An 18,406-nucleotide genomic window follows, 5' to 3' on the forward strand; every position below is an offset into this window, starting at 1 on the left:
CTTATAGGATAAAGACTAAAAAGTTTTAATAGAGCTAACTGCAGGGTCTCTACTTAAATAATTAATCACATTTTCATCAAAAACTTAAAAGAAACACTGCTTTAGAAATGTGTACGCTTGAGATGCAATTTTAGCCTTGATTTTAGCCAAACTTCATTTTCCACAACTTGCAACACAACAATAATTCTTCTCCAGCATCCCATCAGAAAGTTTTTTGTAACAAAAGTGAACCCCCAGCAGACCAAGAGAAGCGACTTTGTCGTCAGTCGCTGTTGTTAGCAGACGCTGCTTGTGCGTCAGGTTTACAGGAGCACCGGAAACACGCAAATACAGAGGTTCCAGCTAAAAAGGGGGAAAAAATGATTGTGTTGAAAACGTTTTAACATGTTAAAATCTTTGTAATTAATCCATTGAAATGAACGCGTTAAACTACTGGCTCTAGTTACATATAAACATTAACTCAGGGGCCTGGGCAGACAGCCAAACCTAGTGCCAGGCAATAAAACAATTACAATATTCTCTTGAGAAACAGAAAATGTCAGCAAAAATAACGCGCATAAACACGTTGAAGTTTCTGGTTGTTGCGTAACAAAATGTGAGAAGACATGGATGGAGAACAGCTAATTTGTGGTAGCTTTCTTTCTTTACTCTACAATATAAAGATGTGGGGAATAGTAAATGAAACGTGTCGACTATTTGATGATTCCGTGGCTTTTCCTTTCAGGCACTACGTACTGAACATCTCCGATGACATAGGAAACTTCGGGGAGGTCCGCCTCCCCATCCTGGGCTGCCTGGCTGTTTCCTGGTTCGTGGTTTTCCTCTGCCTCATCAGGGGCGTGAAGTCTTCAGGAAAGGTCAGGTCGCAAGTACAAATTCACGGCCTTTCTCGTATTTTCGACCGATTTCAGCAGCTTTCCGTGTCGACTGTGTCCGTGTGCAGGTGGTGTATTTCACAGCCACGTTCCCTTATGTCGTTTTGACTATTCTGTTCATCCGTGGGATCACATTGGACGGCGCTATCAACGGCATTAAGTACTACCTGACTCCACAGTGGCAGAAGGTTCTTGATGCAAAGGTGTGTACTGATCTAACTCGGGAAATATTTATTTTAAATTGAAGCGTTTTATTATTTTTTTTGCCTCTGTTTCTTTGTGGTTTTGTGCCTGCAGGTGTGGGGAGATGCTGCCTCGCAGATCTTCTACTCCCTGGGCTGTGCCTGGGGCGGTCTCATCACGATGGCTTCTTATAACAAGTTCCACAACAACTGTTTCAGGTAAAGACTGACGAAACATGTGATTTGAAGGAGTGGTGCTGTAGTAATTTTACAGAAATGAATTCAAAGTCCACCACAAGTGGGAAAACGGCACAAGGAGACTTTACCTGAAGTACTAAAATGTGCTTGCAACTGCGTTAAAGGGACATTTCAGGGTTTTAAAGGTTCTTATTTCCTGGTGAACTTGGATTTTTAGCGTCCCAAAATAACCATAATTGGTCGGTTACTTACAGATGATTATAATTTAAACAGGAAGTGGAGGTTGGAGGTGGTGTACGGCCAATCATCTTCCTGAGTGAAACCGTTCTATACTCAGTGCTCTAGTTACATTTACTGGAGTACGTTTTTTGGAAAAATCTTCTTTTAGGAATATTTTACTACCCTGTTCTTTTTACTTTTACTTCACTAATTTTATTATGAAGAATCGCTAGTCTTACTTGGGTAAAATGTTTGGTTTCTCTAACCACTGAGACACTGAGACAAAACAAACTTGTTTTTACCAAAAAATCACCAGACACACATCTGCAGTTTTTAGTAAAGTTTCATACTTTTTTAAAAATATTATTATTATTACTATTGAAAGAAACTGATTTAGAACATTTTTAATTTGCCTGATTTTGTTATTTTTCATTTCTTATAGGAATTATTTTCAAAATATCAACATTTTCAATTCAGTTTTATTACGGTTTATTTGATAATGTAATTTTTAAACATTAAAAGATGGATAATTTGATCAGTTGAGTAGACGTTTTACCAAATACTTTTTTTACTCTAACTTGAGTATTTCTTGAATGGTTACTTTTTACTTTTACTTGAGTAAAAATATGTTAAAGTAGTGCTACTTTTACTTGAGTACGAGTTTCGGGTACTCCATCCACCTCTGCTCTATCCACAGTAAGTAAGAATAGCTTTAAAACTATTTGACAGAGCAAGGTAATTTTTTTGGCCTGAGCTTAGAGGCGGTTTGCTCTGTGCTTGGTCAACAGGGGAGAGAGAGCAAGCTGCACTGGAGAAGGTTCAAACATAGGAAATGGGCAATAAAAGGAACGGACTTGTCGTTTATTTCCAAAGGTTGTCCCCACATGTTGACAGTGACGGTGCCAACAGGCTCCAGAGGGCAAAGAGGAAGGTTGAAGATATAATTTGTTCCTCTGCTAGCAGCTTGAGATAGCATTATCTGCCCAGGCAGATACACAGAGGTGCCAACGAGCTTCTGTTCCCCATAAAGACACCACCAGTCAGCACATGAGCAGAAGTGCAAAGTGAAGGAGAGAGCAGTCGCAGGGGTGGAAAAAATAAAAAATAAATAAATAAAACAGGCCTTTATGTTCTGACAGACATCCTCTTCAATAACCTTAGTGGAAAATAGAAGGGGAAAAAAATGTGCAATTCCCCTGTTGGACCTGAACTACCGGAAAGTTTGAGTAAATGCAATACAGAGAATGGATGAAAAGAAGAAGAAGTCGGTGAGCTGTCACCAGGCGTCCATCCTGACTCCTGTCTCATTTCATCTCACTACACGTACAATCTTTACACAGAGTAAACTCAACTCTGGCATTTAGGATTAAAGAATTGTTAGACTTAAAAAGTTTTGATCGATCCCTACCAGCTCAGCTTACTCCAAATTAGGGATGCAGAATATTATCGGCACGGTGTCGGTATCGGCCGATTTTAGCTGTAAAATTTAATATCGGACTTCGACCATTCTGTCAAAAGAAGTCACCGATATAAAAGGTGTGGCAAAGCATCACAGCATGATGTCTAATGTGCACTGCTTGAGTGCTGTCATTGTCTAGACAGAGCAAACGTCATGCAAAAATTCGTCATTAAACATAATGTATGTTTGAAAGTCTTACATCATTTTCAGACTCCTTTTTACCTTTTGCATTTGGTAGCAGGCTAAATTGACAAAGATAATTCAGTATTTTAGAAAAAAACCATATAGTTTCAGTAGGCAAGTTTAGGAAAAAAAAATATCGGTATTGGTTATCGGCCAAATGAGTTTTAGTACTTTGGCATATCAGATATATATCGACTCCAACGTTGTGCATCCCTACTCCAAATCTTTTTCCAAGGTTCTGCACAAATCAGGCCTTATCTGCTATCTGTCAGTTTTTGATTCAACTCAAAAAGTCCATCAAAGCAAAAGCTGTTAGTCTGTTTGTTTGTAGATAAAAAATGGTGGAAGTTTTCCGATTTGATCCATTTAAGGAAACGGAAAAATTACTGGACAATTCGGAGCTTGTCTAGTTGTTTTGTATTTGTTTTACAACCAAATAAAACCGTGTCTTGATTCACTCTTAGTGTTTGGCACTGAACTGCAGGACAGTGTTATTGCCATCGGAACAACATGTTCCCCTGCGGTTTACCCAAAGTCTCTGCGTCTTTTCCTTCCTTTTCCGATACACAGAGACAGCATCATCATCAGCATAACTAACTGCGCCACCAGTGTGTACGCCGGCTTCGTCATTTTCTCCATCCTGGGCTTCATGGCGCACAACCTGAATGTCCCGGTGTCTGAAGTGGCCGATCACGGACCCGGCCTGGCCTTCGTGGCGTACCCGGAAGCCCTCACCCTGCTGCCAATCTCACCTCTGTGGTCGCTGCTGTTCTTCTTCATGCTCATCCTCCTGGGGCTGGGAACTCAGGTGAGAACAGGCTAAGGCCTATTATTATTATTATTATTATTATTATTATTATTATTATTATTATTATTATTATTATTATTATTATTATTATTATTATTATTATTATTATTATTATTATTATTATTATTATTATTATTATTATTATTATTATTATTATTATTATTATTATTGAAATATGAAAATATGAATGAAACTTAAACAGGAGGTACTGAAAGGTAACGATGGAGTTGAGGAGAACACTGGTGAACCAGCAGATTAGTATTTTTGTTTGAGTCTCCATTTTTCTTTTTAAAAGATTTCCTTTGGCCTAAAGCATTTGCAGAACCTGTCCTCATAACAATAACAACAGTGTTTATTTTCACCTATTAATACCTTATCTTTTCATGATGCTTGAAATAAATATAAGGTGAGATAACGTCTCTTTCAAAATGGGAAAGATAGAAGAACAAGAGTAAACACCAAATGTAGATCTTAGTTTAGATAGATTTCATTTCAGTTTCTTTTTATTAGTGGAAGTTGGAACTTTAACAGAATAGAAAAGACATTATTTATTTTTTACAAAACCTAATAGTTTATGGTTTTTTACAGACTAGTTGGATTATTGTTCAGTTTTACGACTACTTGTGTCCAGACTCTCTAACTTCTTCACTGATGGTTTAGCTGGAAAATCCTGAAACATTATTTGATTTATGTGACGACTGTCCCCCAACAAGAGACTGTCACTGCCTCTCACTGCACTGATTCTTATAATATTAACCATATGTTATTCTATAATTGGATTTATAAATTTATTATTATTTTTTACAATTATCAAACTCATAATTGTGAAATTTTTAGCACAAATTAGGATGTATAAACATACATTTTTAATAAAGTTGGTTATCTTAAGTGGGGTTATTTTTATACATCTAGAGCTTACAATCAGGTTTTTTTTAAGTAGACAAAATACTGGTATTATAAATCTCCATAGTCAAACTCACATGTTTAACATTAACATTATTCCCCCACCAAAATGTCAAAGTTTGAATGACATTCTTCCACCCAGCGGACGCGGGAAATGCCAGCGTGTGAGGACCGTCCATGAACTGTCAAGGATCAGTTTGATCTCCTCTCAGTATGAATTAGAGCTTTTCCAGTTCTAATCCACATTTTGAGCTCACTCCCTAAACCTCTTTCTTGTATCTTTTTATTTATTTTTTATTTTTTTGCAACAGTTCTGCCTGCTGGAGACGCTGGTGACGGCCATCGTGGACGAGATCGGCACAGACTGGATTATCAGAAACAAGACCGTGGTCACGCTCTCTGTCGCCATTGTGGGTTTCCTGCTGGGCGTCCCGCTCACCACGCAGGTGAGACTTGCCGCCGCAGTGTTTGAACGTTTTCTCCTGTTTGGGACGCGTTTCAGCGAAGTCTTGCTTTCTGTTTGTCTCCAGGCAGGAATCTATTGGTTGCTGCTGATGGACAACTACGCTGCCAGTTTCTCTCTGGTCATCATCTCCTGCATCATGTGTATCTGCGTCATGTACATCTACGGTACGCAGGGTGACAATCAAGCATGTATAATATCCAGCATGTTACTGTTGGCAATATTTCTTTGTTGGTTGTTATGCAAACCAACCAAAATCTGATTGAAACGGACAAGTTTTCTTTTTATTTAGTTATGCTAGGCTAGTTGTTGCTACTCAGGTCTCACATTTCAGAACTCGTCAGCACAAGCATGCCTGCAGAAAAGCAAAAGTATGGAAGGTCCTAAAGGATGCACTTTATTGTGTATATAAGGTCATACTATAAAAATGTCCAGTGTATTTTGTGTGTTTGTTTTTGTAATTCGGTGGACTTCTAAATTATTTCAGCAGAAAGTTATATATTAATTTATATATCGTTATATATTAAACCCTTAACTGTTAGGGATTTGTCACAATACACAATATATCTGACAAAACCTGAGCAATCTGAAAAACCACCGTTCCTCTGTCCTAGTGTTACACAAATTGTAAAACTGACGTAACATAAATTTTCCAATTTTGGACAAATTGACTCATTAAGACATATGGACACACTAGCAAAGAGACGGTGTGGCTGATGGGGGCTGAAAAATAGAAAAAGTATGGCACAGCTGGAAACCTCCCAACACACGGCCGTCCACCTCAACCAAGTTAAGAAAGCATTAGTTATGAAGTTTCGCTAAGACTTTATTGCAGGGGTCTCAAACTCCAGTCCTCAAGGGCCGCAGTCCTGCAGTTTTTAGATGTGTCACAGGTACAAAACACTGGAATGAAATGGCTTCATTACCTCCACCTTGTGTAGATCAGTTCTCCAGAGCCTTAATTATTCTATTCAGGTGTGCTGCAGCAGAGGCACATCTAAAAGTTGCAGGACTGCGGCCCTCGAGGACTGGAGTTTGAGGCCCCTGCTTTATTGGAAGGGGTGTGCATAAGACTGACATGATACTTTCATAAACATAACATAACTCCTGTTGTGAACATGAAGGATTCTTGAGAAATGTCTGACCGTTGTCATTTAGTGTCATTTGTGTCATTGTGAATAATGAGACTTTTAATGCAACGCTGTACTAAACCTAGCATTAAAAGTCTATAAAGTTTACTGAATGTCACTTCATGGCAACAGTCGTAAACATTCATGAAGACTCCTTAATAACAGGTGTTATATCATGATTATGACAGTATTATGCACACCCCTTCAAATAAAGTGTTACCAAAGTTTCTAAGGAATCCATGATAACTCTGGAGGAGCTGCAGAACTCTACAGCTGAAAGAAAAATCATGTTTGTTTTTCTTTTTGGTGTTTTTGGTGCTACAGGCCATGTAGGAGGACACGGCAAACAGTTTTAAGAAGCTGCTCCAGTCCCCTACGTCCGAATCTGAACATTTTGCCCTGCATGCACAACACATACAAATGGGAGGAAGTCCAAGGTGTAAAAATATTTTTGTAAGACACTATATCCTAATAAGAGCAGAAACCACTGTGCTGAAATTGTAAGAGAGGTCAGTACAACAAAGAAGCTAGTAAAGCATTCTCTTTTCTGCTTAAAACAAAAGTCTGACTCCTCATTGTAATTTTGACCATGAACAATTGTGTGATTCCTGGAACACAAGCTCTAGTTCAGCACACACACACACACACACACACACGCCAACACACACAAAAAAGTTCCAACTCATGAACTGATCAGGCCTATTTAAACGTTCCAGATTTCTGGTATTCCTCTCCATAATCGGACCGATCCAAATGACACTCCCTGTCTTCTAATTAAAACGCCAAATGTCAGAATTTCACAAGTTGTAGCAGCACTGAAACAATTAATCGCCTCATCAGAGCGTTTGTTCTCGTAAATTAACCTGCGGTCACCGTTCGGTTGTTTTTAAAGATGACTCATCCGCCGGTTTCCAGCGGGGGCATTTCCCCTCCAATTAGGACTAAACCACCAAACCTGTCAGCTGAGCTAAGCAGAAGCGTCAGGAGAGGCGTTGTTATTCTGAGCAAAGGCACCGAGGGTTTGAAACGCTTTCAGGAATATAGATCAGCTTTTGTCAGAGTATCAACAGGCAGGGGGAAAAAGGATCGATGCATCAGGATTTTGTTCCCTGAAAAACCTAAAAAAAAAAAAAGCACACAAATAGATGTTAACAATTTTTTTTTTTTTTTTTTTTAAAGGATGAAGTATAGGAGTCTTTGTAAGACTTGTCTTCCTGGATGAACATTTATTTCCTCTTCTTTCCAGGTCACAGGAACTACTTCAAGGATGTTGAGATGATGCTGGGCTTCCCACCTCCTCTCTTCTTCAAAGTCTGCTGGAGATTCATCTCACCTGTCATTATCTCTGTAAGTTCACACACACATACACACACACGCACACGGTGTGACATGAAGCCAGGAACAATGTGGCTCAGTAGAGTGGATGTTTTTTTTGTTTTTTTTTAAAAGAGACAGAGAAACGTTTCTTGACTTGTTGACCAGTTGTTGGGGACCTGACCTACATTCCGGCTAATCTCCTCGCTCACTGCTTTTCTTTGCAGTCTAAATCTCTCAAAGCATGGAGCTACAGTCAATAGTATTTCCCAAACAGCCAAATTAGTCCTTTCATTCCCACTCTGTCAGCTGAGAAATGTGTTGTTGTGGATTACTGGTCACATCTTGGGCACTTTTGTTCTCTTTCGCACTTCACCGCACAATAGGATGCCCCGGCTACAAAACGCCACGTTTAAAGCTGCCTCTGACCTCGGGTGTTGGGTGTGTTATTTTTAACTTCCTGCGTGCTGCGAGAGAAGGAAATGCTTTCTTTTGCTTGTTCTGTTGTGTTTTTGTGTTACGCAGCAGGTGAAATAAGTATTGAGGTATTGAATGATTCGTGTCAATTTTTCAGTATTCATCAGGTGTTGGTAAAAAAAAAAAAAAACAAAGTGAAACAGTTTGTTACAGAAATGATTCATGGCAGAGTTAAGTTTCGTGCATTTACACCTGTTTGATTTTATTTAAAAACTCATATTGTACTAGCCGCACTCTGCTCTCTAGTGTCTTTTTCTTCTGTGGTGCAGGTGAGTTTTTTTCGAGAGAAGAACAAAGTTATCTGTAGTTGCTGTCGCTCTTTTTTTTTTTCTTCTGGGCAAAAATATTTGCCAAAATTTGCCAAGCTGTATTATGTATATTTAAATACCGTAACGTTATCGGCACACAGGGGTAGAGAAGAAGCGCGGAGACTGTTTAGCCAATCAGGATGCAGAACACAATGCACTGTGAAAAAAAAAAAAAAACTGCACAAAAAAATCCACAAAGCAGCAAGGCCGGGAAAGGTGAACCGCTGTATACATGATCTAATCAATTCTAGAATGCATTGAATGTAATTAGCTAATATATACTAACAAAGTCTAATTTGTTAAAGTTGTAAACCAAACAAGATTCTGGTATTGAAACTTTATGTGAATTGTTTTCATTGAAGTGAAATCGGACACAAAGTCCCTGTAGGTTGGCTGCCGTCTGTCTTAAGTCGGTAAAAGAAGAAGAGGTTGTACTTCACCCAACACTCAGGTCCATGTGACAAATATGTCACTGTGGCTCTGTGGGTAGGGCAGTCGTATTGTGATTGGCAGGTTGTGGGTTCGATTCCAGCTTTCTTTCGCACAATGTGCGTTTGAGTGGGTGAATGTGACTCAAGCGCTTTGAGTGATCAAAAATAATTGACTGAATACAATACATAAACCTAAGTGATTACGTATTTTAGATCATTTTAATGCAAACATGATTCGTATTCATCAGTGTAATAAAGCCTAAGTGATGAAAATAAATAGACTGATGAATATGAATCATGTTTGCATTAAAATGATCTAAAATAGGTAAAGGGAATTAGTCACGTGATAAAATGGCACAAGTTTTAAAAGTCTTAAAAGTTAGGGTTAAATATTTCTGTGAGTGCAGGAGCCATCTTGAAGCTGTCATTACCAAACAAAGGCTTTTCTAGAAAGTATTGAATGAGCATCACGTGAACGTGTTCGATACGTTTTCAGCCTCCAACGCTAAAAATCAATTCAACAGTGAAGTTCTTGCACTTCTAAATCCATATGAAAAATCATATTGGCAAAATATGTAATTGTGTGTATATATTTCTAAGGACATTTAACAAAACAAAACAAAACAAAACAAAACATTCATGTGGAGTTCATGTTACATTTCTTCAAAACTCCTTGAAATGTTGCTGCTCTAAGACGTTAAGTGTGTTTTTCTTTCCGTGTGTCTGCAGTTCATCCTGATCTTCACGGTCATCCAGTACAAGCCCATCACTTACAATGACTACGTGTATCCCGGCTGGTCCCTGGCTATTGGCTTCGCCATGGCCATGTCCTCAGTGATTTGCATACCTGTTTATGGCCTGTACAAGATTTCCAGGTCCCCAGGGGCCACCTTTAGAGAGGTACAGTATGAAACCTGCGCTCAAACATACATTAAAAAAACCCAAAAAAACATATTTTTTTTCAAGTTAATCCGTTTGTAAAAGTCATCCGAGTACCATTTTCTTCAGCTTCAATCGGAAAGTTGTCGAACCTAAAACGTTATAATTTGCAAAGCAAAAAGTTTATGGAAATACACAATTTAAATTTTAAAAGGAAAAGAAGAACTCCAACAGTTTTGGTGCTGTGTGAATCCTTGTAGCTGCAGAGGTTTTGCAATCCAGAATTAGCAAAATAATTTTATTTTTTTTTTGCTTGGGGGAAATGCTGTGATCTTCTACTGCATCAGCTCAGTGTGTTGATGGCAACACAAAGCCTAGGTTCTTGCCAGTGAGGCCAGCAGAGGCTTTTCCTGAATAGTGATGTAACCTGGATTTAAAAAAAAAAAAAGTAAGAATGAAATGTGCTCAACAAAACCTAGAGTAAAGCCCTCTGCAAAATCTTTTGCACTCTTCAAACTCTGTGTGCTATGGGCCAACACAAAGTAACCACAGAATGATGTGAAAGGAATAAGACGTGTTGTTTTTGGATTTTTATACCTAAGAAAACGGTAAAATGTCATGGATCTACAGCTCCCCCAGAGTTACCACAATTTTCATGGCTGTTTCTGTGATTAATGCTCTCCTCGTCCAGTCTGTCAGCGTGCATAGATGGGGTATCTGAGTAAAAGGGGAAAAAAGACAAACCTACATTTGAGCTTCTTATTCGTAAACAATCTGTCACTTTCCTTGCTGTTCTCGATTTTAGACTATTTTGTGTTGGTCTGTCGCACAGACTAAAAACGACGCGCTAAAGTTTGCAGTTTCAACTTGACGTTTACGTCCCGCTGTCGCTCCGCCTTTTTTCTCCCCCCCCCAGCGGTTGAAGCACGCCTGCCAAGCACATCCGAAGTGGGGCCCGGCCCTGGCTGAGCACAGAACAGGCCGCTACGCCCCCACGGCCCCCGCTGACACCATCGAGGCCCGGCCCATGAAGGAGAAAGAGAAAGAGAAGGAGGAGCTAAGAGAAGAGCACAAGGAGGAGGAGAAAGCGAAGGAGACGGAGAAAAAGGATGAGATCAGCCTCACCATCCAGGGAAGCAACGGCTCCACCAACACACACAACAACCCCAACCCCAGTGCATAGACGCCGCCTCTCTCTGTCAGCGCTACTGGGCCACCGTCTCCTCCTTCTCTTCCGCCCTTCTCCTCACTTCTCCTCCATCCTCACCCTACTTTCCCACAGTCCTCTGTGGGGGAGATCCCATTCGCTGGAGACCTTTACATATTGTAAGGGCTTATTATATCTATCCTAACCTCTTCTATCTGTCTGCGTGTTATCTCTAGACAAAAGAAGAAGAAAAAAAAAGAAAATGAAAGGATCAAGGAATTTGGGTCATCATCCAAAAGGTCTGCGTGTTTGTGCCGCAGGCGTGTAAGCGTGCGCTAATGTGTGCCGGGAGTGAGTTGTTGATTTGTACCGCATAATTTAATAATGGAGTTTGTTCTTCCTTTCCTTTCATTTTTCATTTTTTTTTTTTTTCTTTTTTTGGTGTAAAACTTGTAAATGTCATCCTCATCATCAGCAGTTAGAGGTACAGTAGATCGTGGAGCTGCAGGTGCTCGTTTTGTGCGTGCAGCCGCAAAGAGACGCGCGCCGTTCTCCGGTATCCAGTCGGCCAGGTCCGTTCGGGACGGACGAACGTCGTAGTGGCGGCAGTCAGACAGCCGGAGATCTGATGTGGTGCTGTAGCGTAGGGGGGGGCAGGGGGACAGCGAACCGTGTCGGCACTGGCATCTGACACGGACAAAATGGAAATAAGCTTCGTTCTGCAGCCAGAAAAAGAGGCGGACACACCGAATCGCGCTAGTAGACATGAAGGATCGAACCTGCTTTACTCAAACAGAAAGAAATAAGTGGCCCAGTAAATAAACTAATATGGCAACAAATGCACCCAAACGTATGATGGCGTAAGAAGTCGCATAAATTGGATTTTTGTATTTTGTTTTTAGCTGTCAAAATATTCAATATTTGTGATGATTCATGTCAATTTATTTAATTCTGTTACATACATATATATTCATTTACACATTTATGCGTTGTTTTCATTTTTCAATTAATCTACTTACTTGTTACATGCATTTATTTTTTCCTCTCTAAAATGACGAATATGATTACATTTTTTTTAAATATATGGGCACCAATTTTATTCTTCAAAGATTTATTATTAGCATATGATCATTTATTTCCTTATTATTATTTTCTTTTTTTTTTTTTTTGACAAAGTGACCAGTGATAAGAAAAAGCAATCAATGAAAATGGAATCTTTGGAAATTAAATAAACAATAATATAAAACATGAAATAAGCATGTCTTAAAAATACAAATAAAGAACCCAATGGTAAGGAATAAATAACTAAGAAAATAAGCATAAAGTAAAAATTCTCCAAATAAAAAGGAGGGATGATAACTTTTTTTAGCCATTTTATTATTCTGTAAAAAAAAAAAAAAAAAATGTTTCAAATATCTCAATCGTTTTTGTTGGATTTTTTTTCGGTCCATTAATTGCTCTATTGAGCCATTTATCGATTTCTGTTTTCACTGACTAAGGCAGGTTTGGCCTTCCGTACATAGACTCTAAATAGAGCATTTTCCACAGCACACAGTGACCTCAGACTTAGTTGATTTCAGTTTAGGACTAAGCCTCTTGTTTTCTTATGCTGCTTATTCTTCAAATGAACCACACAGAGCACAAATATTTAACTGCACCCAAGAATATAAATAGTACTTGAGACTGATCTTCTGCGGGAATTTCCCCAGTAGTTACTTTGTTTTTCACTAAAGCTGCTTAGATTTTAAAATGATAATAATAATAATGAATTGTACTGGTAACGCTGTCTTTTCATTCTCGCAAGCATTTTTGCTTCATTTTTGATAGAAGAGGTCCTATTGCCCCATTTCTCAGGGTCCAAGTGAAGGTAAACTCTGCGGTTTCTTGCCTGTGGAAACTGTTACAGCGACTAAAACCACCGAATTTTACCCGCTGTCTGAAAACACCCACGTGAGTGGATGCAACTCTCAGCATACAAACTGAAGTGCCATCTCTTCTTAAGTCTTCCAGGAATTGTTTTTGAGTGAAGTGCGTCTTAGGATGTGATCTGTGAAGAAAAAACCTGTGTACTATAGTCAGTGTCTAATGGGTCATAGCCGTCTACACCCATCTGGCATGCAACCTGAGTTACATGGGTGTTGCACATTTTACGATTTAGAAACGGACGCGGTGCGTGTTGGTCCTTTGCCGTCTGTGGAACCCTTAAGTGTATTATGAGACTCTTTGTTTTCAAGCTCTGAGCCAAGCTGTTAGAGAAACAAAAGGCAGAGAGACGCCGCTTGTTTCCAGAAGACAACGGACTAAAACTCTGCAGTGAAATCAGTAGTTTTCTGTCTAGCTGCGACGGTTATTGTTCTCTCTGTAGATGTCGTCTTTTTACTTCTCATTGTAAGGTAACTTAGTGAATAATAATAAAGACAGTAAATGTTTATTTTGTACAAAACGTAAAAGCTATAGATTTGTGATTAACCATGTTTACCTGGTTTCCTCTTCTTACACTGGAGAGACGTCTTTCTGACGCAGGTTGTTGGGCTGAGTGTTGACCGGGAACTGTCCGGTTCAGTGGCGTGTCGCATGGCGTTTGTAAAGACAGAACCGACCCTCGTGGGACTTCTAATTATACCCCATCCGCACATCTACATCAGAAACTTTACAATGTCATTTTGTGACTCCGCATGGTGAAATGGTTTTGGGTTCATTAGCAGAGGCCACTTTTTTTATAGATGACATTAACCGTGACGTCGTTTCCTCAGGTTGACACTCATGTTTTTATGACTGTTATGCTTCAGCGAGCACTGAGAACATGTTTGAACTTCAAGTCGAGAGTTATGTTGTACATTCCTATGTAGAAATAGACTACTTCCTGGTTGGAATTAGCTGCAAACATTGCACTGCCAGTTAACTTAGTTTAGCGGAAGAAGTGAATAGGCTACGTAGCTAAGAACAGACATTGAGTAACGATAATTTGACACTACCCAGAATCATTTTCGAGCGGTACTGTAGTCTGAATTCCCAAGTTCCTTGTGAGAAAAATCTAACCGAATACTCAATTTGGTTTTGTGACATTAAATATCATAGATCCCCAGCCAACCTCAGATTTGATTGATTTGGCTGCTGTTCATATGAAACGTTAAATTGCTAGGATAAATAATTTGCATTTCTAACATTCCCTATAAATTCACAGCACACTTGATACTGTGAATGTGACATTTCAGTACTTAAACGTTTCAAATGGAGAGAGAAATGTTAGTATTAGCTTGCTTTGGCGATAGAAGTTGCCCTAAAACAACTTGCAAAACGATTTGAAGCAGGCTCAACTGAGGCATCGGCTTCTGATGCTAAAAGAACTCAAACCGTTTTGCTACTTTGGCGTAACTATGCATGGGCTGGTTTCAAAGTACATCTAGGATTAAAAGAATTATGTTCAAAAACTGTTTAGCATTTTTCTCCTGTAGTAAAAAAAAAAAAAGTTTTTTGTAGTGCCCAAGAAATTCCCTGTGACTGTGGAGTGTGTGCAACAAAAGGTAACAAAGAGGTGCTCAGTTTTTAGCTAGCTGGAAAAAAAAAAAACAAAACTACTAAACTTCCCCCTTACTTGTAAGGCCAATAAATCACTCATCATTCACTCTTTTTAAAGTTTTAAGCAACCAATTGGCTATCAAATAAGATAGCTAATTAACCAGCTAGCTAAGATCAGCTTGCTGTTTTCCTGTTTGTTTGTGGTTCAGTTTTTACATATTTACAGATTATTCTGCTTAAGATATTTTTGGTGCTTAAATAATAATAAAAAAAACAGCCAGTTTTAAGTGGAGGTCCACCATATACAAAGAGCAAAATGCTAAAAAAGTTAAAACATTATTCTCATAAAATAAGTACTACTGCTACACTTATGTTTTATTATATGTCATGGCTTGAATCTGTGTATCAAAATCAAACTAAATTAATGTTATAAATAATGTTAACGATGCGTTAAGAATCAGTTATTTCATGTATTTCTTTAGAGAGGAAAATTTGATCTGTTCTGTTTTAAAAACTCACACTTACATTTTTCTAATTAATACCGTGAAACTGTGTGGCATTTTTAGGTGAAGGTTTTAAATGCCATGAGAATCACATAAAGGCTCATTCCCAGTCATAACTTCTTTTGTTTTTGTTGTTGCTTAAAAAAAACTAAAAAAAACTGCGTTGTCGAACTGAACCGACAGCCTAGCAACACTTACACTACCTAACAGTTTTGCGTAGCAAAAATATAGAATGATCATTTTTAAAGGCGTTTTGGACATAAATTATGTGCCTATTGTTAATCTTTATGCAAAGTTAAGCAAAGCTAATACAATCTCCTTATGAGAAAAACATTTATTTTGATATTTGACTGATTCTAGCACAGCAAGGCACATATCTAGAAATGGTGAACCTCTCTGTGAAAGTTGCTGTTTTGCAACTTCTGGAAGACAAACGATAGCACTTCTTTGGACTAGATTTGCACATACGGATAGATTTAAATTTGGGAATGCAGTTGCTCCAACAGACCACAAGATGGAGCAATGCTGACAAAATTTAAATAGAGGGAGAGACACAAGACCGACGTGACCAAACAGAAGAAGAAGGAAAAAAAGAAAGAAATAAGAGCACATAAAGTTAAATGCAAAGAAGCACAGTGGACATTCTGAAACAAAGCACATATTGTGATCCAGCCTTTGTACAGAGAAGCTCAGAGAAATGCAACCTGGCTAATCTAGATCGAATAACTCTGGATATTTTAACACCAATCATTCCAATCATATTGGGTATTTTACGATGTTTTATATATATATTAAGGCAAAGCAAAAGCAGGTGCCTTTTGACCCCAGGAAGTATCATCCTCTTTCTAAATCTCTTGATGAGCATCATCAAATTAAAAAAAAAAATTAATTAAAAAATAGGGTTTTGCTTGCTGAAAGATGAAAGAAGAAGGTATTTTACTCAGTATCTAGTGGGAACCATGTAGCTCAGGCATCGTCCTGTTCCTGTCTTCGAGTGACCACCATACATACCGACCCCCTTACTAACTCTGCTGGACCCTTCATCTCCTCCTGCTATTGTACAGTAATGTAAAAAAAAAAAAGAAACGACATAATCAGACTGTTTGTGTTTGCTTCAGTGCGAGCGCGTTTGTGTGTCCGTGGGTCCGAGGGAGAGCGGGCTTTGACTGACTTTCACTTGTCATGTTTCTGGTAGTGTAAAGTAAAGTAGACGATGTCAGGTGTATTATGTATTACATGTGTAATAGATTAGCTCTCGCTGCAGAAACCTGCATGTAGAGCAGGCTGCTGTCAGCGTCGATGTCCATGTACCCCGTAATCCACAGGAATTAGCTCTGTGCTATTCTACTAACACCCAGTGAAAACTGTTAGTGGGGGAAAAAGAGAAATGAACAGATTTTGGACTAGAAGTTGAGAAAGAAGACTATTGTTAATTTTGGTATTTTAGGAATTGTTTATCGATCTTTCACGACACTTTGTTTTTGAAGTTGTACCCTTTGAAGTTTTTTTTTAATTTTTTTTAAACAACAAAAAAAAAGCCAGCTGATATTAAAAAACATTGCCAAACAAAAAAGCTTTGGATTGAAACTTGAACTACAACAGAATGGAGACTCATGCATCACAATGCTTTTGTTTTCTTGTTGTTGATTTTTTTTTTTTTTTTCCTTAACAGTATTACATCTTTAAGCTGTTTTAACGCTGTGCAGTGCGAACAATATTTCAGTGTTTACCTTGGTGTTAGCGTGCGGCCCGCCTCAGTTTTGAGCCGTCTGGCTGCTTCTGTCGATCCAATCGTGTGAAAAGCAGAATATAAACACCAAAATCACTCTGCAGCCGAGGCCGGATCCGCACTCAGAGCTCACCTGCGCGTTTCTGGGCATGTTGTAGTAGGGAGATGTTGTCTCTATGGTGACATTGCAGTCAAATGATGCCAGATGTAGCGAATCAGAAACGTAAACTGTCGCGTGTTCAACACGGAGAGTCACGTTTGCCATGATCAAGAGTAAATGCAGAAATAAATTGAACTAGTTTGACTGCAAAACCACCAACAAATGATTAAAAAAAGAATACTTTTAACGATTATCCTCGCAATATGGAATAAACTGTCATTTGTATTTTAATCTTTTTAACTGCTCTAGTTTATTTATTTCCTCCTTCTAAATTTTCATTTATGTATTTTCTTTCATTTACTGACATAAGGACATATTTAGAAAAGCTTTGTATTGCTTTTCTTTTTGTTTATGACGGTCAGATAAGTAAAAACGAAAAGTTAAAAATGAGAAAATGAGTAAAGAATTTTTTTTAAAACGTGAATCTGAAAGTGTCGGCTTTCTGGCAAAGTAAAGCACAATACTGAAAACATTTGGGGAAAATAAAATCAATAAGAGTAAACCAGTACAGAAATAAACATGCAAAAGTAATAAAGTGGAAGTGAGTAAATAAAAGCATCATCAAAACAAAACAGTAGGGATGATTACTGATTATTTATTCCTCTACATACGCCAACATAGTTATCTAAAGTTTTTTTGTTGTATTTCCTACTTTGCATAAAGACTGAATTATTTCTGTATTTCTTTCTGATTGTGGCAGAAATCAGAAATGTCCTAAACTACTTCTAAAGGAAAAACAGAATTGATCCAGGTCTCCAGCTACTAATCAGTACTCACTCACGTCATCTCTCCACAAATACTGATGTTAATGAAAAATATACAAACTTAGGATTTGTTGTTGTTGTTGTTGTTGTTCTTGAGCAGACAAACAGAAACGTGGCGATAAGAAAAACTCTAAACTGTGACCTTCTGCGTCTCTGTGGTTTCATGTAAATGACAGAACTTTACCTCTTGAATTTCTTACTACTGTTCATACGAGCATATTCATACCGCAGCACTTTAGTGAGATTTTTTTTTTTTCCTCTTTAAGAGCAGAATATAGAAATGTCAATTTGTTTTTCTTTAAAAAAAAATAAAAGCACAAGAAAAGAAAATCATTTGTTTTCCAAGGTTACGGCGGAGAGAAATTGCAGTGTTGCATTTGGTGGGATGGAGAGGTTGACAAGAGAACACAGCTCTTCTGGTACCTTCTATCATATATATATATTTATATATATTTATATATATATAAATATATATATGTATATATATATATATATATATATATATATATATATTTATATATATATAAATATATATATGTATATATATCTGTCAGTGTATTTATCTAACCATGTGTGTTCTTTCTTGTTCTTCAACCTTTAGGGCCAAAATCCATTGAACTGTCTTAGTCCTGTCACCTGTATATCGTAAACTGTTGAATTACAAAATGGTAAATAAAATCTATTTTAAAGATCACTTTCTGTGTGTGTGTTTTTAACGAAAAGGACACGTGAAGTTGAAATGCGTTTCCTTGTGT

General features: G+C 38.1%; 1 protein-coding gene across 6 annotated transcripts in view; it reads left to right on the plus strand.

Moving 5' to 3' along the window:
- The window catches only part of slc6a9 (solute carrier family 6 member 9), a 92,643-nt gene extending 74,494 nt beyond the window's left edge, over nt 1–18,149 (plus strand). For all 6 annotated transcript variants that reach the window (XM_044133943.1, XM_044133944.1, XM_044133946.1 and 3 more), the window contains 9 exons: nt 725–857; nt 944–1,078; nt 1,173–1,276; nt 3,687–3,924; nt 5,139–5,273; nt 5,358–5,457; nt 7,667–7,767; nt 9,680–9,850; nt 10,746–18,149. In XM_044133943.1, the coding sequence (XP_043989878.1) occupies nt 725–857; nt 944–1,078; nt 1,173–1,276; nt 3,687–3,924; nt 5,139–5,273; nt 5,358–5,457; nt 7,667–7,767; nt 9,680–9,850; nt 10,746–11,012 (1,384 nt within the window). In that variant the 3' untranslated portion in view covers nt 11,013–18,149. The remainder of the gene's footprint in view (nt 1–724; nt 858–943; nt 1,079–1,172; nt 1,277–3,686; nt 3,925–5,138; nt 5,274–5,357; nt 5,458–7,666; nt 7,768–9,679; nt 9,851–10,745) is intronic.
- Nucleotides 18,150–18,406: the final 257 nt, after the last annotated feature.

This window comes from Gambusia affinis, linkage group LG12, assembly GCF_019740435.1.
Source record: "Gambusia affinis linkage group LG12, SWU_Gaff_1.0, whole genome shotgun sequence".
Lineage (NCBI taxonomy): Eukaryota > Metazoa > Chordata > Actinopteri > Cyprinodontiformes > Poeciliidae > Gambusia > Gambusia affinis.